Genomic DNA, 22,410 nt, shown 5'->3' on the forward strand with positions numbered 1-22,410 from the left:
GTGTATACCTGTATACCTGACAAAAAGAAACGAAATATACAAAGCCAGACTCTTCTAAGTGATACCCAGTGAATGGACAAGTGGCAATAGGTACAAATTGAAATACTTCGTAAGTCCCTTTAAACTCAAGAAAAACCCTCTTTTACTGTGAGAGCTGTCAAACACTTAACAGGTTGTTCAGAGCAGTTGTGGAACCTCCATCCTTGGAGATACTCAAAACGTAAGACAGTCCTGAGCAGCCTTCTCCTGTTGACCCTCAAAGAAATTTAGACTAGCCAATATGCAGAGCCCACTTTCAACAATTCTGTAAAAAACACAGTTGTATTGAAATTATGTTTCTCTATGAAAATTTCCATGCTCTTACCTGCAAGTTAACTGCATCTTGGTAAGTCAGCTTCACTGCAGCTGGAATCTGGGAGTATACTAAGTGATTGTATTTGGGAATCAGACCCATCAGATCAGATATCTGCCGTATCACAATACTATATGCTCTTGCTAAGCTGCTTGCAGATGTCAAATAGCTGCTTGCATTGCTGGCTTCAAGAGCTGCAGCTGCTGCTGCAGCACTCGTACTGATGGTGCCACTCCGACGTAGGTTTGAGGGATCAATATAAATCAAGCCCGCTGAACTTGCTAAATATAAAAGAACAGATGACATTAATGAACTCATTTAATCTTTGCTATGTGGTTTGTGTATTGATTGATGCCAAGATGTTTTGCAGAAATAAACTTGTAAATATTACTGACATCACAACTGTAACTAGAAAATAGTTACTAACTACAACAAGCACACTCAGATCTTAACTGCAATGGATCTTTTCCTTTTTTTACATTCAAACCTAGAACTGGAACAGTCAAGGTAGGTCAGCAGTATGACAAAGACATAAGATTTCATCCTTAAGAGAATAAACAAAAGCAGAGGAAGGAATGAGCCAGAGCTAGCTGGCATTTGCGCATGCAATTCACTCAGACTTGCCTGCTGGGGTTGACGTACTAGAGGGAGCTGTGCTGGTAGTTCTCTGGTTTTGGGTATTCCGTACAGCCCACTGCATGGAACGGGGAGCCTGGGCAGCACCATTGGCATGGGAGCTATTTGTGGTTCGCTCCAGAGGCTCATCAAGCATGAAGGTCTCCTGCTCTATGTCATCACTCTGACTGCTGCTGCTATCAGAGTCACTGGAATCATTTGATTGAGAGTCATCTTCAGAAAAAAATGCTGGCACACTGCTAGCTCCTGTTGAGAAAAATCAGCAATAACTGACAGCTCCACACCTGTGCATGTACACCTGTATCATGTCAGCACAGCAGACTTCTTCCAAGAGAAACTACACTGTACTAAAAAGGTTCAGGTACCACCATTGAAAATGTTCAATAAATTATCCACAGTTGTTATGAAAAAGCAGTATGATTACTTACACTTCAAAATATAAATTAAGAAGTAATCTGATTTAAAAATTCTTCACTGATTCTACCCCTAGGAAAAGAATTCTAAAAATTATGCTTCCAAATTGGGCAGTAAAGCAGTTGCTCTCAAAAACCTGTACCATGATTGCTCAGGTTTTGTGTACTGATTTAAACCATAAACCATTGTTTTAAACTTCTCTGCTTAAGTGAGAACATTTCATTTCACTACACAAGAGTGCAAGGTAATCTCTAACACCTGCAGATGCTCCATAAGAGCAAAACATATAGGTCACACCTTAATGTATTTTCTTGTCCAAAAAGTCTGCCTAGTACCTTACTATTAGAGCAAAGGAAAACCAGGAAATCTGGGGAAGGAGGAGCGTACTTACTCCCAGGATCTAGATTTAACCAGCTAGACTAAACCCAAAAAGATGTGGTGTACCTGCTTCTGACCCAGCAGTAGCTGCAGTGACAACACTTCTTCGCCCACTGGCATTGTCCTGGTTACTGTGGTTACTCTCACTATCACTTTCTGTTTCAGCAGCAGCTAGCAAATCCAACTCCATATCACTGCCTGTAAAAACAATGGATAAAACATTTCATGTTTATAAGACAAAATTAGAATTACTGTAGTGACTCGTAAGACACAAATAAACCCCAGACCCTCTTACTATAGCAGAAGTTAATGGATATGCAGGGGGGATCATAAAAGCAATGCAGACACCCAACAACACCTGGAGCATGTTTTCTTATTTTCCAGCAATTAGCAACCTGCTTTCATTCTGCACTGTACATGTACATTCAACACACAGTGAAAACAAAGGCTTTTAGGATTCAGAATTAGTCATTCAAGCCAAAAGATTCCACAACTCTTCACACACATGTACTAGGACAATTTACCATATGCTGTTTCAGCTAATATTTAAGGAATACTTGAAAACTTAAAAAAAAAATCTAATTAAATATACATGTTCTATTCCAGTTTTAAGCTTTAAGAATGAAACATCTGAATATTCAGCAAATCAGTAAACATATTTACTGTACTGTAAATGGATTGACTGCAAACACAAAGCACAGTCAGAAAGAGAAGACAGCTTTTTTTAATATCATAGCTTTGGGCCATCTAATCCTAAACTAAGTAATATAAGACAAGTCACATTAATTTCAAACATTTTCATACAGAATTGATTAATTTTGTCTACAAAATATTGAACCATAATTTAGTACTTTGTGATTAGTTTGTTAACCAACAATATAATAACATCTGATACCTTTGGGACCTTAGTATTTTCTCCTCAACCAGAAAAAGTTCATGTACTTGTCTACTACAAGTTATCTATAATTTTACACGTCCTTTCGTAAGATGAGCAGTCTGGAACCCTCAGATTCTCTCTACTCGTGCAAATCTCCCAAATCATTATCACTGGTGACTCCAAAGATGCTTCTCTTTTTGATGCATAGTTTTCTCATTGAAGCAGTAAATGCAGGAGGTACATTATACATACCATCCTCATCATGCTCATCATGCTGTCCTTCTGCTTCAGCATTTTCTTCACCATGTTCTTCCTGTTCATCATGATGATCTTCTTCACCAGCCACCCCCTCAACCACCTCAACCTGGAAAGAGCATTGTAATATTATGCCAGACTCTCTTCAATATTAGAGAACCTATGTGTTTTCCAAAACAGAGTGCAAAGTTTTATTTAAAAAAACACATCTTAGAAAGATGACCACAAAATTGAACTGATGTGAAGAAATGAATTTACAGCCACGTAGCTGTACGTCACTGTACATGTTCTAGTGTTGTGGGAAAAAAAAAAATCACATGCACAAATGAAACAGCCTTGAACATTAGATTTTAATGCTGTAAAGATAAAGGATAAAACTGACTACAAAACCTAGAATTCGTTTCTAAATACTGCTGAAAGACTTTCCAGCTCTCTAACAGAACCCTACATAATAGCAGCTGTGTGCTGAAAGACTTTAAAACTTTTTAAATAGGGAGAAATAGAAGAGAAAACAACAATTACAAAGTTCTATTAAAAATGCTCACAGCACTGTAGGATTTCATGAAGTACTGCTTAACATCTTTTTCAACTCAGAGGTCTTGATGCATGGATTTTGAGTTCAGATGTTAAAGCATGGGCTAATGCATAAGGTATGCCACACTGAGAAGAAAAATAAGTACAAAAAAGAAAACTGACCTCTTCTACATCAGCTGACACAATATCATCTTGTTCTTCATCCCTGCCACGAACTGGTTGTGACTGGCTGATTCGTCTTTGCTGAGGATTCCTTATTATGTAGGATGACTGAGATTGACTAGAACTTAAAAGAAAAATATATAAAAATAAATCCTCAAAAAAAATACATTTGGATCTCTGGATATCACTTAATGGAAAGCTAACAAAATCTCCAAAATAAAACCACCCTAAAGAAGTCTTCGAAAAGAACAGATAGTAAGCTTTAATAAGTTTTACCTGCTAGACTGGTCAGATGATGGTCTGGGTGGCAGAGGCTCCACAGAAAACAGTTCTTCACTACCCTGCATGGCATCTATACTAGTGCTGGCAAGGGTGAAAGGTGCTGTAGGACGTGCAATTCCCATCCTGACTGGAATAATTAGAGATTCTGCTACATTGCACAACTCTTCAACAGCATAGGGCAGTAACGCCTGGAATACACGCTTACATTTTCCAATTGGCTGTGGAATAAAATTGCTGGGGGAAAAATACAGAAAGATAAATGTCAAATACATCTTCTTTTTCCCCAAAAACTTCATGGCAATATTAATTGTCCTAATTTTTTTCTCAAAACATCATCTTTAACAAATACATGCATTGTGTGTTTAGAATAATATGCAGCTATTCAAGTCAGTGAAAAACATTTATCATTCAATAATTCAAGATTAAGGCTTGATATCTAAATCTACTACTGATAAATAACCATACACTGTAATTTTTTTATGTTAAAAAACCTATTTCCAAAAACCCTAACACTGTAAACAGAAAGGTTCAGTATGAACATGTAAATTAACAAGCACTGCATTAAGAAGTTACATGACATACCAGTAACTATTGGGCAATCTTGAGATTTGCAGCTTTCCAAATCTGTCTGTCTACAGAACACAAAATCAGATGTTTCTGCCTATTGTTGATTTTTATCAACTCATTTTATAAGAAAAAAAAAATTAATTAAGGAAAATAGCCACCACAATCAACACACATCTTCACCACTTACTTTTTCTTTTTCGAGGAAGCCATCTCCACACTAAGAATGACAAACACTCTTGCCACAGAACGCAGGAATCTCATTGTAACAGCAATGGCTTCTTCTCTGCGTCCTGGTGTATACTTGTTTTGTAATTCCTTTACCAGAGTACCCAGCAAAGTATCTAACAGCTGAAGAAAGAAGTCATTACAACCCATTAGTTGTGTGTAATTTCAAAGCATGAAACAAGAGAGATTAAGACTCAAAGGGAGATCACAGTCATAACTGTACAAATTCACGAAACCAAGATTAACTTGAAGTTAGTTTCAAATTAGTCTCCAAGCACATGGCCTGAGATACCTTATAATATCGTATTACTCAGAAAACCTACGTAAAACATGGCTAAGAGTGCTTACCAAAATGTCTGCTGTACATTTGACAATAAGGCAGTGTGTAAAACAGTCCAAGCGAATAGTTCCACTTTGCTGATTAAGGTAAACTTGCTCTTCAGGCAGAAGATGACCTATCCTACTGCTTGCACTAAGACTTGGAAAAAATAAAAATAAGGGAAATAAATTTATATCAGTCAGCAGGTCTCAAATATCAGATCAAACTTTATGTCGACAACTATTTGTAGATACACACGGGTCTTTATTTTCCTGGGAGCCAAACATGATCATGGACTTCAGGGCATTCCAGTCCTGTAAAACACGTTCCAGAGCTAGCTGGGCAAAACGAGGAGGTTCTAAATCATGATCAGGCATGTCAGAATCTAAAAAGACAAAAAAAACCACCAACATAAGAAAGAGGTACTGAAATGTGAAGTTTTCCATTTATTTCACTGAAACAGCTCTTACCTTCAGGATTTGCAGTTTTACGATTACGATCTTCCCTAATTCTAGGTGGTCTGTACTGGCAGTGTTCTACAGTTTGCCTGGCAACTGTCTGTACTAAAAACAACAGCAGATGTTCTCCCCTGTAATAAAAAAATTGTTAGTGGAAATACAATACACCACATATATTTACAAAAATAATTTTTAAAATTCTTCCTTAGTCAATGCTAATGTGAACTTGCCTGCTATTTGGCATGGTAACAAGATTTGTGGTGGTGAGCAGACGGTAAAGGAGATCAAGGCGAGCAGACTTTTGTCCAGCAATTAGTGTCTTACACTTGCACTTTTCCCAGCAATCGCAGTAGGCTGTTGGGGATGTTCGTTTGAGCCTACAAGAAACAGAAAAGGTGAACTGCAACACTGTTCAGTAATGTACCAAAATCTTTTCTACACAAGCTGAGGGTGTTAGCATACATCCTTAGATTCCTTCTAGAGTTTTTTGTTTCTGATACTAGCAAAATGCCAAAACCTAGCTTAAAAAAGAGAAATACAGATTTTATATGTGGCAGCACATGACATTTGTCATCCATGTTTCCTATACTTAAGAGGGCAGTTTCACAACAGAGCTTTCCATATTGCCATAGTAAAACTCATTCAAGATTATTTATTCTTCCCTAAAATAGCCTCCATCCAAGAAAGTTAAGCTGAAAATACTCATGACATGCAGTAAAATCTCAGTAACTGTTACAGTGCTGAGAATATCTTTATAATAGTATTTGTTAGCTTTTATAGCTAGGATATCAAATGCTGTAATTTTTACACACTGTAACAGCAGCACAGAACACATGCAGCTTCAAAGCTTTGGGCTGGGTTGATCTGAGATTTTTTGATTGTTCGCTCACTTTTCCCTTTGTTACAGTTGATTTTTAAAAGATGAATACGCTACACTTCTTTCCAAAAATTCACAAGAATGATCTGTCATCAGGATTCATAAAACTAAGGGGGGCACCCAAAATGAAAACACAGTATTAGTTAGATGCAATGTTCTTACCATATTACGCACTTTAAGAATTACTCATTTACTCAAAATACTACAAAGTGGAAAGTACAAAACCGCTTCAGGTTACTCTTTTAATTCTGACTTATTAAATAAATCTCATAGAGTAGGTGTAAAACTATTTTATTAATCTTCTGTTCTCTAAGTTTGGAACACTTCAAGCAACAGAAAAATTTATTAAGTATCAGTAAACAGAGGAAACCACAAAATATTGATTCAATTATAAGAAACGGAACACAACACTTACTTGCAGTCATGTCCTTTGTGACAGACCCTTGCACATTCTGTGCAACAACAAAGTGATTCCAATAGGCCACATGTTCGGCATTCAAATATATCCTAAAAAAAAAAGGAAAAAAAATGTATGTATAGTTTTCTCCTTACAGTGCTTGCAATCTCACAGTTTTCCAGGTTACAATAAAACTGCACTTGTTTAAATTGATGCCTAAACTTAGAAGTAGGTCAGTTCTAGAAAGTGAAACTTAGTTGTTAAGTTAGAATATTCCGTGTTTTTAAAGAGCTCTGTCCATCAAAATTTTTGACAAAGATAGCCAGAGGGGAAAAACCACACCCAGTAACAACCATGTCCTGAGGAACACAGTCAGCTTTGAGACTACAGAGCAGTTTGGGGAGGCAGTAACTATTCCAGACTTAAGTGTTACGGTAATTTAAACAATGCAATTAGTAATTTAAAAATCAGATTAGCAGACTAACACAATACATGGTTGAAACATGTTCCTATTTGCTTAAAAAAAAAAAGCTTACTTGGTTAATATGTTCTGCACCAGTCCAGGTAAAACTGCATGTATCATTACAACACAAAACATACAACGGAGAGTCATCTGGATTTGTCCCAGAAGGACAAACCATTCCCATAAACACATCATCTTCTTTTTCACTGGAAGTTGCTTCAGCTAAAATAATAGAATAACGTGTTAAAAATAACCCCCAAAAAATAAAAAACCCACCAAAAGAATCCATTCTTGGCAGATGCCCGCCATTACAAAAATCTCATACAGAAGTAGAAGTTTGAATAAAACCTGTTACAGCTTTTTGAGAAAACTTCTTGCTTGTCACATTATTTCTAAAAGAAGCCACTGCAAATTCCTAACTGAAAAACATGACCACTATCTCTTCCCCAGTTCTAAATTCACTAAATCACCGTTTTGAAGGATTATAGACCATGTTCTTAAGAGGAGTATTCTTGTCCCACACAAAGTCCTACAGAACTGTGGTGTGACAAGTTCTAATGTGTTTAAGTTTTTCCCTAAATTCAGTTTCATGCATTTCTCCTAAAAAATTAAATACCAACACTAAAAGAGAGTCACAAAATATTTGTTTGTATACAAGTCTGTTCAGAAACAGGATCTATCTTGGCATATCACTGTATCATACCAGATTTTTTCAATTTCAAGGAAGTAGTTCCATGTGATACATTTCTGCTACCAAAAAATAATACCTTAAATCCACTGGTTTATAAAGCAATGAAATGCTGAAAAGACTACAGAGAACACAAAAGCAATAATATTCGTAGAAATCTACTGCAATATACTAACTACAAAAGAGGAAGATACTCCATAATAGCAAAATTTCCACAACATGCAGCAATCTACAGTGTTAATAACGACTCTACACACATGCCAAAGTTTAGAAGGAAACCACACACTAAACTATTACTAAAACTGTTGTACCTTTAGCAATTTTCTGTGCAGTTTCTAGAATTGTAATTGCAGCAGGATATGCCCGGCCACTAACTGCTGACATAAATGGTGTCATGCCTCTTGCATCCCTAGGCAAAAAAAACCCCAACAGACAAGTTAAAACACTGAATTTTTTCATTATAACAGGAGACATAGGATGCAAATATATGAAAACTTAGCACTGCTGATCTTGTGCAAACAGAAAAACCACTGAGTGAATAAGCACTCTTATTTACTGTACTTCTGTGAAATAGACATACTTTTAAAGGATGGCAGGACAAAATACAGCTGTATTCTAACATTAGCAATTTTAACTAACAGGCCTTTATGTAACCTTTTTAAAAAGGCTTCTATGTAATTGATTTCAGGTAATGTAACATTACAGAGGATAGTGAGAACTCATATGAAAATCCTTACTTAGCTGACAGCAATTCTCGAAGATAAGGTTGTAGAACAACACTATCACACAGCAATTTCAGTATGAAATGAGCATTTGCCTTCCGATCCTTTGATTCCACTACAGATGGTTCTGTAGAAGGACCTGTAGTAAGAAAAAAAAATTGCAGAGAAACAGTTTTTCCTCAAAAAATTACTACCTGCTAAAATCAAGTAATTGAGTAATTCACTGGGGTGAATAATTGGTAACTTGACTATTCAGTGGTTTCAGCAATACTTCACTGAAGTACTGTAAATTTCAGCTCCAAATTACATTACTGAAATACAGAGGGTAATCCCAATTTCATGCTAATTACCATAGTTTTACATATTTGTCACTCCCCAGGTATGTTTTTACATAAAACATAGTATGGTGCTTCGTTTACTTTCTGCACACTTGAGAAATTCTGCTTCAATCCAATCTTCATCTGATAAGAGGCATTTTCATATGCAGAAAAGTCTGTGCAAGCAAAGACAGCTTTTAAGATAATTTTTGTTCTAAAGCATAATTAAATAAGCAGTATGTCCTCACCTGCTATTGTGGAGGTGCTGGGTCCTTGGCCGGTGCCAGTCGCTGCTGTGGTAAGAGATCCCACAGCGGGGGCCAGGATAAAATCAATGTCACCATCTTTCAGTAAACAGAACAGCAGGATGTATATCAATACATAAAAACATCCCTAACAACATGCTCTTGCTGCAATGCCTAACACACTGCAGGTTTGCTGTATTTAACTGGTAATCTTTCCCACAAATGGCCACACTCCTAGGTCCATAACGTAACTCAGCATTACAAAGGAGACTTCCTAGAAGTTTGACACCAGCATTGAAAAGACACATACTGGATTTAAAAACACCTGTCAAGTCTTCAATAAACTCTTAAAGCTATCTCAATGAACGCCTGCTACCTCAATGACATTAGAAAGATTTCACTGTGAGACTAAAATAAGTTATTCACCTTAAAAGCCATTGGTTCCTTTATCAAATCTCTCCTTATACAGTCTAATGTGATATATGAGCAGACTTACCTGGATCCATTGCAGGAGGATCTGGAACCCAGCTGGGAGGAGCTATTGGTGGAGAAACTGGGTCCTGGTGATCACTTGATGAGGCACCAGCTTCATGTCTGCCCAATCCAGCAGCTCTCAAGGATCTTCTCATCATTTCTCTTAATCTCAAACTAAATACAAAACCAAGGCAGAAATGCCCTCATTTTCATTTATAATTAGAACATATTTAAGAAGAATTTCACACTGAAAAAGGAAACCAAAGTCCTCTTATCTCCATTTTATTTCAGCATAACTAATGATGAGCAAAGAGGTATTTTTCATTACATTTCGTTGCATTAGAATGTTTTAGCCTTGGAAGAGGACTCACTCAGCAACACTTCAAGGCAGATTTGAGCCCAGAACACACCCCTAGGCACCACAGCACCGCCTCTTGCAGGCAGCAGCTGATGGGTATTCTTACTGCTACCTGATATTTCTTTTGGCCCAAGCTCATTCCCGGAAGTGTTAAGCTTTTGCAAGGATTTGCTCTTGTTGCTACTCCTTTTTAAAATCTAACTACAAGAAGAGGTTAATGATAGGATTAAAAAATGGGTCTTGATAGAATTTCTTTTTAAGGAATGTAATGCTTGTTTAGAATGAAATGAATCAACTTAAATTCTTCCCCAGTAGTGTTATACTGGTGTCAGTATTATTTATCTGCATAAGTGACTACCTCCCTCAGAAATTCTCTTAAAACAACCTGGGCACTATCACAGTAGTTCTGTGATACTTAATACTTCTTGGCAAAGAACACTAGAGCTTATCTTCAAATTCCCTTTCCCCACAAGGAAGAACATTTCCACTTCACAACTGACAGACAAAGCATCAACCCCAGAAAACAGAATTAGTTTAGAAATATCATACTATTAGTTCTCACACTAAAAAGGGTTCAAAAAACCACTAGAACTCTAGTTTGGTGCTTAAAGAAGTGAAATTCGATTTTAAGCTAGCAACAGAGGCCCATTCTTAAATCGGACTGAAGGAAAGAATTAATAACAGATTGGTAGTTAATACAGAAATTAGCATACAGAAAAGAAGAAGAAAGCATTACTTAGTTTACCTTCTGCTGCTTGATGATCCTGCCCTATTTCCTGGACCATTACTTGACACAACAGAGATTGCATTTGCAATAGCTTCCACAGCTGAGAGCCTTTCAGCAAACGTGTTCCTCTCAGAGCGTTCTGCTTCTGAAAAATTTAAAAAAGCATCAGTGCTAAAATTCTACTTGTGAAAATTTTAAGAAAGGAGTATAAAAAATGAAAAGTCACTAATCTTTTTTTTTTTAATGTTTAGAGAGACAGACTAGGTTTATATGTAATTTTTTCTTTTGGATGAGCTTAACAACGTTTCTGTACAAGCTTTCAGTATCATCAACAGACAAGGACCTATCCTGTAGTAGCTGATTCCAGACACTTGGTGAGTCAAGGCTTCAAAAACAATGATAAAAAACAAAGAAAACAAAATAAACAAAACACAAACAAAAAACAACAATGAAGAAAAAAAACACACAAAAACAAACAAACAAAACCACCAAAAATACCCACGCCCAAACATCAGACCAGGAGAAACAAACCACACTTCACAATGAGCATCCATGAAGAATGCAAATCTGTGGGCTTGTAATATACACACTCTATATATGAACATGCTTAGGAGAACTGTGCTATGAGTGTAAGAAAGCAGTACAATCCGTTTGTATCAGAAAGAACTAGCATTTCTTCCAACGTCTACAACTCTAAGCACCATAACACCTACAGGTTCTACTCATAATGAGGACTGAATTTTGTCAAGTGAGATACAGAACAGTATTTTTTTAAAAACCCAGTTTTTGGTGCAAACTAGAAGGAAAAGGTATATTTCTGAATAAAGAAAAGTATGTCCTTAAAGTGACTCTGATCGTTCTTTCAGGAAATGTCTCAAAGTTGCAAGGACCAGTACTCATTTTCCATTCAAACGCTTTTCAAACTGAGAGTCACCTTACTCTGCACACTTATTTTCACCATTGACAGTATTAAGGCCTGGATAGTTCCCCTTTTTTTTTTTTTGAGTAGGAAAGTACTATTAGTACCTTTCATTCAAAGAATGAAAGAATAAGATAATCTGACAGCATGTGTCAGCTGTTACGGTATGTTCGTATCTTTCTACTCATCATTACCTGAAGCAAAAGAGATCCTAGGTTTTGCTTGTTCACAAGAATGTGCAGGCCTCTTAGATAAAAATCACCTACTACTCAAAGCAGATAACTATTAAACACTTAGCAGTGAGAGAATACTATTCTTGTGCCCCTAGCTACAAGCTGATTCATAGCTGTAAGTGAACTGCTATTGTACTTGCGCTGTACTCCTTTCTCAGATCCACTAGTTCTCATAACTCACGACCCATCACTTCCAGACCCCTCACAAAGGGGTTCACAGCTCTTGAGAGTGATTCCCTCAAGCAATATAATCACTCTCTGCAACAGAGGTTTCACCTGTTCTGGAGAAAGTAATCTGTAACTGAATTTTCACTGTTCCACTTGCAAAATTAGCATTTGTTTTTGGAGAACCATCAGTTGTAAATGCTTTGGCTTTAATAGGGAATTTGCTGTTCTATTGTCTAATTAAATCTGTCCCAGTTCTCAAGGCAAAAAACCCTCAGTTTTTATGTGTTAAGTGATGTTAGCTGAAATTTAGTATTACAACTTTTTAATGATTTCGCATGCTTTGGACTTTCTTTTGGACATGCTTTTCCCAAGATCCTTTCTATTGGCAAGACTGAGAAGATACCAATTCACAGAAACAGAGCAGCCTTCCCCCAGATTTGCAGGTCTGGGGTCACTTTTCCTGCAATTCATTTATCGTTTATCCAATACTTCAGGAGCTATAGCAAAACTAGGCACAGGATCTGAGGGAGAAGGAAAAAAAAAAAAAAAAAGCTTATCCCTGACCTCAGTATTTCCTTTCTGGCACTTATGAAGAAACCTCTATGAAGAAGAGTGAAGAATCTCAAGCAGGTACTAGCTGGGAAGTGGCACTATGTTCTGAAATTGTTAAGAAATATTACATCTGTATGTCTGGAATTGAAGCCTTTACTTCTAAATCAAACTTTTTTTACAGTTCAAGAGATGACCATGTAACTCACAGACAGTAACATAAGTCACCACTGCCCTCCAAATGATACACAGAAAGTAAGCTTGTCCTAATATCCATCACTAACAGTTACAGTGGAAGCTAAATGTGACCTGAATGTAAAGAGATTAATCTCCTTCAAGGACAAGTTTTATGACGAAAAAAGAGAGAGGCAGAGGAGTGTTACAAGTCTATCATGTTCATGTTTTTCATGTTTCCAAAAGTTAAATTACACCCAAATGAAGTTACTGAAAAAAATGTCAAGGTTGCAAAGACAAGCACTCAAATTAGGAAAAGTCAGATTAAGTTTGCCTATGCATCCTTATTTCAACTTCCTTGTGTGCTTATAGTAACACAATCTTCAGTTACACAGTTGGGTTTTGTTTGCTTATTTTGGTTTGGGTTTTTTGTTTCAGATTGTTTTGTCTACCCACCCACCCTGCGCCCAGCAACAAGACCCCTGCCTCAATCAGTGCACAGGATGGACGACATACTGAAGATGAAGGGTTGTACAGAGAGCAAGCTGTTTATGCCTTGTTTGCTGCAACATTAGGGAGCGGTGTAGTAAGGCAGCAACAGCTTGGGAAGGAGGGGGGAAACACTGTATTGTGCTTAATGCCACTGAACATCACTTTGGAAAACTGGAACCTATTTCTGCCACATCTATGAGCACACAGAACTTTGTGAAACAACTTTTTACAGATGATTGTGATACATTTTACTCATTTATGGACACCTAAAAGGTGCCTGACCCACAGAAATAATTAACATTCCCAGCACGACTAAAACTACGATTAATCCAGTTCTAGAATTCAGTGTTTTGAAGTAACACCTACACAAAATCAGGCCCTAGGCTTCTCAAACAGAATGCTCAAAATTAGTTAATAGCTTTGAACACAGAAAAACTTCAAGCTATAATAAAACTCCAACCAAGAGATGAGAAAGCTGCAGCATTACCTCCATTTTATCAACAGGGATACGAGGAACAATTAAGGTCTATAAATGACTAAAATTCAATGACAGCACCATACAAAAATCCCACAAGGAAGTTAATTCATTATTCAGTGCAGGGTTTGTATGGTGTGCAAGAGTAAGGAATGGGGCCACACACTGAATGATGAGGATAAAAAGAAATATTGAATAGCTACCCATTCGGTGAGCACCGTCCATCTTGTGCACTGAATGAGGTAGTCCTGTGGAAAAAATAGTATGACGGTGTAATTAAAGACCATTTCACAATGCATACCCATGTGTAGCACATGGGTAAACTTAATTCTGCCATTCCCTAACTTTTGAGTGCTTGACTTAGCAACCTTGTTCTGTTAACATGCTTTTTACATAACAGTATTTAACAGACATTTTTAAGTGGTCTCAATAACTGGCATTAATAGGTCATTCTTCCCCATTTCTTAATACAAGCAGCATTTCTAACTGGAGGTATTAACACACAGAACACTTCAAAAATATTAAATACCATTTGTCATAAATTTTACTATATAAAGGGGATAATAGTGATACAAAGTTAGAAAAATACTTTTTTCATCCAAAATTAATGTGTGAACGTCAGAAGCTTTTACAATCAATAGAAACAGCTTAGTGCTCTTTACTACTGAATTCTTATAAAACCTTATTAGAGTAATAAAAATGTTGCGTCAGCACCTTTGAAAGGCCAGGACACATTTTAGGTGGTAAATTTTAATATACCCATATATGAAGAATGCAGACTTTTGAATGAATTTTCTTGAAAATTCATGAGAAGATTATTTTCAAAGTATTTTCATGATATTGTTGAGCTCACCCTCTTCCTCTTTTGTTTCCTTGTTGCTGGTTGGAAAGCACACAGATACACAAGCATGCAGAATATTACGGTTTCCGTCACATCTATGGCCAAGGAATGTCTGCAGCATTTGTGGATTCTGATCCAAGACAACTGCTTGTTCAAGATTCATCAGGTATTGTCTGCAAGCCTCATAATCACATCGAAGAATGTGCTGCATCAATGTTTGTTTCTGTACTCAAAAGAATAAAATATTTGAGAAATGTAAAGCACAAAAGGTAGATATAAGCTTCATAAATACTTCTGATTTTCTTCGCATTTTGAAATTATTAAGAAGGTCTTCCATCTCCAACACTGGCTGGAAGTTAGTGCAGGAACTATTCAAAACATGCATCATCTCAATTATAGCACTGTTAAAAACAGAGCTGTATGCATTCAGGCACAGACAAGCAAAAGGAAGGGAGCAGCAGAAGTCATCAGGCTCACAAAAGCATTCGTTTGGCTTCACAGTTGGATTCTTTAGATAAATTACTTCCATTTCATAGCTCCATGTAACATGGGAAAAGTGATACAACTGAAAAAGCCTAAGGATCTACATGAACGAGTTCTAACCCAGTTCTTTCTAAACAAGTGATTTATGTGCTGGGAAGTGAATGATTAGAAGCTCTTGAAAGTCTGGGAGGCTCACCCCACATACAACCAGCTTTTCCATAATGATGGAATACTACTTCACTGTGAACTCAGTCTGACAGGTACACAATACCTCGGGGTGGCAGCAGAGCACACAGCAGATCTAACTGCACTGCCCCAAATCACTGACAGGATTTTAAAAGTATGACATATAAATTCACAGCAGGACTACTCATACAGCACCACTGATGAAGACAGAACTCTACAGGTGATTCAAGTGAAAAAACCTCCACTTTCCTCTCCTAGTTTCCTAGTGCATGGTCCAAATAGAAGATTAAAAAAAAAAAAAAAGAAAAAAAAAGAAACAAGTATTGTATTCTCAGGGATCTAACCAAAACAAGTTGTTGAATCCCTGAGAAAAACTGTGCACCCATGAGACAAATAAAACTGCACAGTGTTAGCAGATATGAAAAGGTAACCATTTCAAAATCAATGCTTAAAAAAGCCTTACTAATTAAAAGCCTGATACAGAAGTCATGCACTGCCCAAAAAGGATCTTTCACTTAGCAAATTTATTGGTGTTTTCATGTTTCTAAGAGAGTCTTCAGTTGAAATTAGTTTCTTTCAAATAGTGAAAATACAAATCAGTATCTAAACAGGAAGCTGCTTTAAGCATAACTTTACAAAAGCAAGAGAAAAAAAAAGCACATAATTCTGTAGGCAGAGAAAATACTTTACCTCAACAGCCATAATGATAATAGCAGCTTTCTTTTTGATGGTCGAGTTAGCAGGAAGATTTGTTAAGGAATGAACACCCATTCCAAGACTACTAATAGGTGGAAGATCAAGCCAGTCAGGGTCTCGTATCCCACCCATACAATCTTTTGCCATTGGATAGATTGTACCATTTCCATCTCTAAGAATAATAGGTGATTCCTACATTTGGGAAAAAAAGTTTCATTATTATGTCTCCACAATTTATAAATATTATTCTTCCCAAAACGCCCAGTTGTTTTTGACTGCCAACAATTACAACAGTTTACCCAAGATTCTCATTTATGTCACTGACTCCTATCATTACAAGTGGTGCAACATAAGATACAAGATTCCTTCTGCAAATGCCTGAAATGTGCTTAACATCACAAATATTACTAGAAGTATCTTCCTTATGATATACATTCATTAATTAACATTACCAGTGAAACAAATAGAACCTATACTTTTAGCTTACTTTAAATGCTCCAAATAAAGTTGCATATACTGAAATGAAATATTCAAATTCAGTTATTTTGCAAAAAATGTTTCCTTCAATTATCCTAAACAAAGTATATAATCTTTGTGGAAGAGTTGCACAAAATCTCAATCATTTTTAGTGAATCTGAATTTTCACTCAAATAGAGATTAATTTTTTTTGTTAGTATTTCCATTTATTCTCAAAAGTGGATTTTTATCTGACCCAGTCCCAAAATACAGCTAGATAACAAGCTGACACCAATCCAAGAACCATTCTGTCACCTTTCCTCCCCGCCTTCTTTACATTCAAGGTAGAGTTTAATTAAGATGTGCTTAAGTAAGTTGACTGCTATTCCCCTTGTGCCTTCAAAATATTAAAGGTAGCAGCAAGTTTTTCATAACCTGTTTGAAAAACTATTTCTTTGCCAGACTTTGGAAAAGCCTTACAGAAGGCTGTACCATCTCATTCAAAGATGACAGAAGTGAAGTGCAGTGAGGTTACATGATTTGAGACACAAAACCACAAACCTGTCCAGCTGTAAAAATAGCAACACTTCTCTCATTCTGACCCAGGAATGCAATGCTGCTAGTAGGGAAATTATTTTCCTGTTCAGCCTTTCCTGTGGCAAGATCAAATATGCAGTATCGAACCCAGTTCCCAGTTTTCAGAACAGCATGCACTCCTTCAAAGACACATGAAGAAAAAAGTTAATGTGTTTTATGGATGGCATCCAGTAAAAGAACTTCTAACTAAAGCACTTTCAAGAAATTACTAATATCAATGGAAGCACCTGTTTATGTCCTTTTGAAAGTAGGTGTTTTCCACTTGGATGAGAGACAGGTAATAAAGGAACCAACAGATATGGACTCACAGGCTCAGTCCTACTTACCTTTTGAATCTACATTTACTGCTAGGATCTCTGTTTTTTCAGGAATACACAGCTTTTTGGGGGTTCTTTGAAAACAGTCAGGAACTTTTGGAGTTCCGCCAGTTTTTACGACCTGAAAACAGATGTAAAATTTTAAGCTGCAATTAAGCACACATAGTGCTGACCCTTCAAAATACTGATTATTTCCTCAGTGTTTCACAAACACATACCTGCAGTTCATCTATTCTGAGCAGCCTACAGTCTTGGAGGAGAGAAGAAGGATCAGGATCGGAATTCGAACTGCTCTGACAGTTTGCATTATTGGAGGTGCCTGGAAATTTCACAGCAACATACGCACCATCCACTTTTAGCACCTACAGGCAGAACACATAAGAGTTTTACCAAAAGACTGAACAAAATCTAATTTGCTTCAAAATAAACCAGACCTTTATCAGGGAGAGGAAAAAATTTACAATAACCAGTGATAAAATTACATAGCTCTTGGTCATTAGCCTTGTCATTTCAATAAAATTACTGATATTTGAAAATCTTGGATTTCCTAATGACTTCAAAGTAACCAGAATCATATCAAAGGTCCCTCCATTTCAACATCCTACATCCAACAGGAGCCAACATCAACTGACTAGAGAAGCTCCTACTGGTACTGCCCTGGTCTCTTTCCAACTTCCACCTCCTGGAAACAGCAGGACAACTTCATGTTTAATAGCCTGGATAGACCTTTCTTTTATTAATTTGTGCAATCACTTTTGGAAATAAACACTACTCTTGTGGCAATGAATTCCAAACATTAGCCAACAATTCAACAACAACAAAGTCTACACTGACTTCTTTTTTAAGTTCCCGTTAGCTCTTACACTACAAGACAAAAGAAGAAACTTTTTTTTTTTTGGCCTTCAACAGGACTGTACACAGTGGAAAAAAGACCTGTTAGTTTATGGGTCTGTTACCTGTTCTGTACACTCAATGATGAAGTCCTTCACTCAGTCCCTTAGGACTGAAGGATACAGACAAGTCTATCCAGACGTTCGTCAAGTGTGTGTGTCTGTCCTTCTCTGGCCCCGAAGGAAAGGGAAGCTATTCAACCCCACACTGACAGAGTCATTTCTAAGACTGTAAGCCTCTCTAAAGAGTTGCTGCCATGCATATCTAAGCAGAACTGTCAAAACAGGCTTCCTTGATATAGGAACTTCTTGTGCTATCACCAAACAGCAAGGCCCTTTGAATTTCCAGTTGAGACCATAATTTTCTCAACAGGAAAACAAAGCTAAGGCAGAAGCGGGTGGGGAAAGGACAGACAATGTTTTAATTATGAGCAGAAATAAGAACTCTGTATGCTCTCAGTCTTCATCAAAACTAGATATAAGCAGCCATCAGTCTTTAACAAGCCCTAATTTCTCTATGGTTTCTACACAGAAAGTGCTTAACAAACAGAGGTCTAGATGTAACCAACTTTATCTAAAAGGTCTCCAACAATAAAAAACATCTCTCAAATTTTCAAGATACTGTATGTAAGAAAAATCCAGGCACTTCCATGTTTTCTCCCCATTTCTCTAGCTAAGAGCAGCCCAACAAGTGCACTAGAGAAAATGATATATTGACAAACCTTAAAGCATTAGCACTTCAGTGAAAATATAAAAGTTCAAGCTCTTTTATATTTAATATAGTAGTTCTTGATGCAATGCACAGACACCTTTGCAACTGTATACAGAAATAGTAGAACAGTCTCTGTACTGAAAATCTTAGGATCTAAAACAGGAAGGATAGTTAAGGACAAGAGGGACTTTCCCAAAGCTGGTATCAGAGGAAAACAGTGGTTTCAGCAACTTCAACTAGATCTCAAAATCGTATTTACAGAAACTGAAGTGTTACAATGAACTAAGTTGCTCCATATTCATTCTGCATAAATGAATGCAGAACCCAAACCTGATAATCAAAATTCAATGTGAACCTCCTCCTTTCAAAAATACTGCTCAAGGCAAATCTTACACTGACACACAAGTAAATCCATTAAGGATGCAAGTAAAATAACTCTTACTAACTTCAGCTGCCTTCTGTTGGACAGTTATGGATCCTCTTCTGGTAACATTTTTTTAAATCTATGAATCAAGTAGAAAGCAACCAAATCTTTTCCTTTTGAGGAAAACCTTACTGGCTTTCTTGTTACTTTTATTTTTCAAAAGCATACCAGAGAACTGTCTAGAGAACCTAATCCCTCCTGACATTACACAACAATGCCAAGGAGAAAAGGGAGTATTTTCCCCTATATGGCTCCTGAGTCAGAGCAAAGATTTATTAGAGAAAAAAATGAAAACATAACAAGGATTAAACAAAGAGATTTTCTGTAGTAATAAATGAAATAACTTTATAATCATATTAATGAAGCATGTAATTTCTAATCAAAATATTTTTGTTCTTTGGTTGCCTGAACATGAGATTCACCCAAATATTCTACCTATGCATATGTAAAAAGTCAGTCACAACAGATGAAACCCTTCACAATCTCACTGGACATGTGGAAGTTACTGCTCAAGACAACAAAATAATATTTTGCATAAAACCACATCTGCTTTTCTTAATATTGTGGTTCAGTTTAAAATATCAGAATTTTTTAAGATTCATCACGTTTTACTCACAACAGATCTACTCTATTATTATCACTGTGTTATGGACAAATATATAAATGCAAGTCATACTCATCAGAAACACTCTCAAGCATCTCCAAAAGCATGATTTTTTTAAACAGTTAGCTTATCTAAAAGAAAAACCTTTTTTTTCCTCCTCCCAAAAGACAGTGGGACAGTGTATTTTATGTTTTAGACAAACCTTGCCAACAGGAACATTCTTAACATCTTCCACAAACACAACTTCCCTAAGAGACCACTGTTCTTCATTCACTTTCTCCTCCTCTTTTGGGGCAGGAGTAGATCGTCGTCGCTCTGAGACAAAAAAGTTATAACCAAAAAGAAAGACTTGAAATACTTAATCAAAGCATCAAAATGCAATGTTCAGTAAGCACCAAACCTTTCCCCCAAAAAGATTATCAGCAGTCAAATGTAGACATTAACAAGAGGTTAACAAGAATACAACTTTAAGAGTCAGAGCTACCTAACAAGTATATCATGTCACTTTCATGCGTTTCTATGGATTTAGCACTTATAAAGCTGGTATGATACGCAAAGCAATTTTTAAAGATATTTAAGAAAAGTAATTAGAATACAATTTTTTTAAATTTTAGATAACACAATAATTAGAATAAAAAAAATTAAAATATAAGGAACAAGCCCTGTTTTGGCGGGGCTCAGATACTCGTGCTGTAAATAAAACAGCTGACACTGTGACACCATTCAGTCACCGCTGCTACAGTGCTTTATATCAACTTCACAAAAAGTCTGCTTGCCTACCACATATGGATTACTTGGTAAAATTCTAGAAGAATAGCAAATGAGGCAGAAAATAGCTATTTGAGCTAATGGCAATTGCTATGCAGTTAGATTTGCTGCAGACTTTATCTGAACAGTAACTGTAGTACATTCAGAATCAAATCTAAATACATAACATGGCTAAATTAACACTGGCAAGAACCTTTAATCTTCCAAGTCAAGTATATAGTGTAATTAATACTATCAACATATTTAAAGTAAGAAGCAGAGAACTTCTAAGCTAATTGCAGAGTTAACTTCAAACACTAGTTCAAAAGCCCAAGAAAAGTTGTAGTCAGTGAAAAATTACAGTTGAACGAACTGCAAAAGAAATCAATAGTAAAATTAGTGAGTACTGCAGATCTGAGCATATGAGATTCTCAGTCACTGCATGAGGCCATTTGAGTCATTAGGTTAATGCAGTTTGTGAACAATTAGAAGAAAAAGCTAGAGAGAAAAGATTTCTTCAAATTACAAAGCATTGTAATTAACATTTTATAAATTTATGTGTTTAAATGGAGAGAAAAAAATGCTTAAGGAGTCCAGTTACACAAATTCGGATGTAGCCTTTCAGCACAACTTGTACTATAAAACTTTTCTGACTGCTTTTGCATGTTAGTAAAGAATGTCGTATTTTAGACATTTTCTGTATTAGATATAAACTACTGCTTTCTACATCAACATTCAACTGCAAGGCAAGCTGTTCAACAGCAGCTTAATCTTTAAAGAAGTTTTCCAAAACAAGTTCAACTTCTGGGCTGCAAAGAAGCTCATCACATTGCAACTAAACATAACTCTATCTTCAGACTTCCTCTTGATCACCCCCTGAAAGATAATTTTGATTCTGAGAACTGCTACGCTTGCACAGATACATCTTACATCGAGTAGTCACTGCTTATACATTTATTTAACACTGACACCAATTATTCAAAGCCTATTACAAAACCTTTATCTATATTGCAGTACAGATTGAAAGACCAAAGGATTGTGAAATTAGTACAGAATCACTGTAGAACTGCCTTTTATGGAAATTTCTTATCTACACAAATATTTTATGTTACCCTGAGCTACACATTACTTACTATATGGCATTGATGCACTGCTTGCTATTGAAGATGCATCACTACAAGTGGAAGCTGGGGATGGTGGAGGACCCATCTCAGTTTTCACTGGTTCCTGTTTGCTTTCAGGTCTAGAATAAAAGGTAGTACTTAGAGCGAAGAAAGAAAAAAGTGAAATCTTTTCTGTGACAATGGACAGAGTGTCAGCGTATCCCAGCATTGTTCCTTTAATAATACCTTAAAGAAGTAACTCCACACTCCTGACCAACCATCCCAACTGACAAGGCTATAAATCTTGATGTTGGGAACAGCGCAATGCCATGTAATCAGGGATTAGCTTTTTAACATTAACTAAGCATAGGTACACTATTACAGAAAATAAACATGATGAGCTTCATTTGAGGGCAGGAAGAATTATTAGCTTTATACAGTAACCTGAAACTCCAGAACTGCTAAGCATTTTCAAGCTTTACTTGAAATTGTTTAAATCTGTTTTAAGAAACATTTAAATGGCAATTGTCAACCCAAATTTTTTTTTTCCAAACTATGAGGGGCTGAAACAGATCTGTTTAATCTCATGAAGAGCCAGAAAAGAGCTGGTTCTATTT

At 36.5% G+C, this 22,410-nt stretch overlaps 1 protein-coding gene across 9 annotated transcripts in view; it reads right to left on the reverse strand.

Annotated features, from left to right (window-relative positions):
• UBR5 (ubiquitin protein ligase E3 component n-recognin 5) overlaps window positions 1-22,410 on the reverse strand; it is an 82,045-nt gene that overhangs the window by 17,360 nt on the left and 42,275 nt on the right. For 5 of the 9 annotated variants that reach the window (XM_069005271.1, XM_069005272.1, XM_069005266.1 and 2 more), the window contains 26 exons: window positions 21,824-21,933; window positions 20,146-20,258; window positions 17,532-17,675; window positions 17,323-17,434; window positions 16,961-17,115; window positions 15,938-16,135; window positions 14,591-14,801; window positions 13,941-13,985; window positions 10,746-10,872; window positions 9,665-9,816; window positions 9,172-9,267; window positions 8,622-8,745; window positions 8,196-8,293; window positions 7,270-7,418; window positions 6,752-6,843; window positions 5,690-5,836; window positions 5,472-5,590; window positions 5,260-5,386; window positions 5,031-5,160; window positions 4,645-4,805; window positions 3,885-4,124; window positions 3,609-3,732; window positions 2,910-3,021; window positions 1,847-1,978; window positions 977-1,234; window positions 365-633 (listed from right to left, as the gene is read on the reverse strand). In XM_069005271.1, coding sequence (XP_068861372.1) covers window positions 365-633; window positions 977-1,234; window positions 1,847-1,978; window positions 2,910-3,021; window positions 3,609-3,732; window positions 3,885-4,124; window positions 4,645-4,805; window positions 5,031-5,160; window positions 5,260-5,386; window positions 5,472-5,590; window positions 5,690-5,836; window positions 6,752-6,843; window positions 7,270-7,418; window positions 8,196-8,293; window positions 8,622-8,745; window positions 9,172-9,267; window positions 9,665-9,816; window positions 10,746-10,872; window positions 13,941-13,985; window positions 14,591-14,801; window positions 15,938-16,135; window positions 16,961-17,115; window positions 17,323-17,434; window positions 17,532-17,675; window positions 20,146-20,258; window positions 21,824-21,933 — 3,745 coding nt within the window. The remainder of the gene's footprint in view (window positions 1-364; window positions 634-976; window positions 1,235-1,846; window positions 1,979-2,909; window positions 3,022-3,608; window positions 3,733-3,884; window positions 4,125-4,644; window positions 4,806-5,030; window positions 5,161-5,259; window positions 5,387-5,471; window positions 5,591-5,689; window positions 5,837-6,751; window positions 6,844-7,269; window positions 7,419-8,195; window positions 8,294-8,621; window positions 8,746-9,171; window positions 9,268-9,664; window positions 9,817-10,745; window positions 10,873-13,940; window positions 13,986-14,590; window positions 14,802-15,937; window positions 16,136-16,960; window positions 17,116-17,322; window positions 17,435-17,531; window positions 17,676-20,145; window positions 20,259-21,823; window positions 21,934-22,410) is intronic. The other 4 variants (XM_069005269.1, XM_069005267.1, XM_069005268.1 and 1 more) reach the window with 3 other exon arrangements.

Source organism: Aphelocoma coerulescens, chromosome 2 (assembly GCF_041296385.1).
Source record: "Aphelocoma coerulescens isolate FSJ_1873_10779 chromosome 2, UR_Acoe_1.0, whole genome shotgun sequence".
Lineage (NCBI taxonomy): Eukaryota > Metazoa > Chordata > Aves > Passeriformes > Corvidae > Aphelocoma > Aphelocoma coerulescens.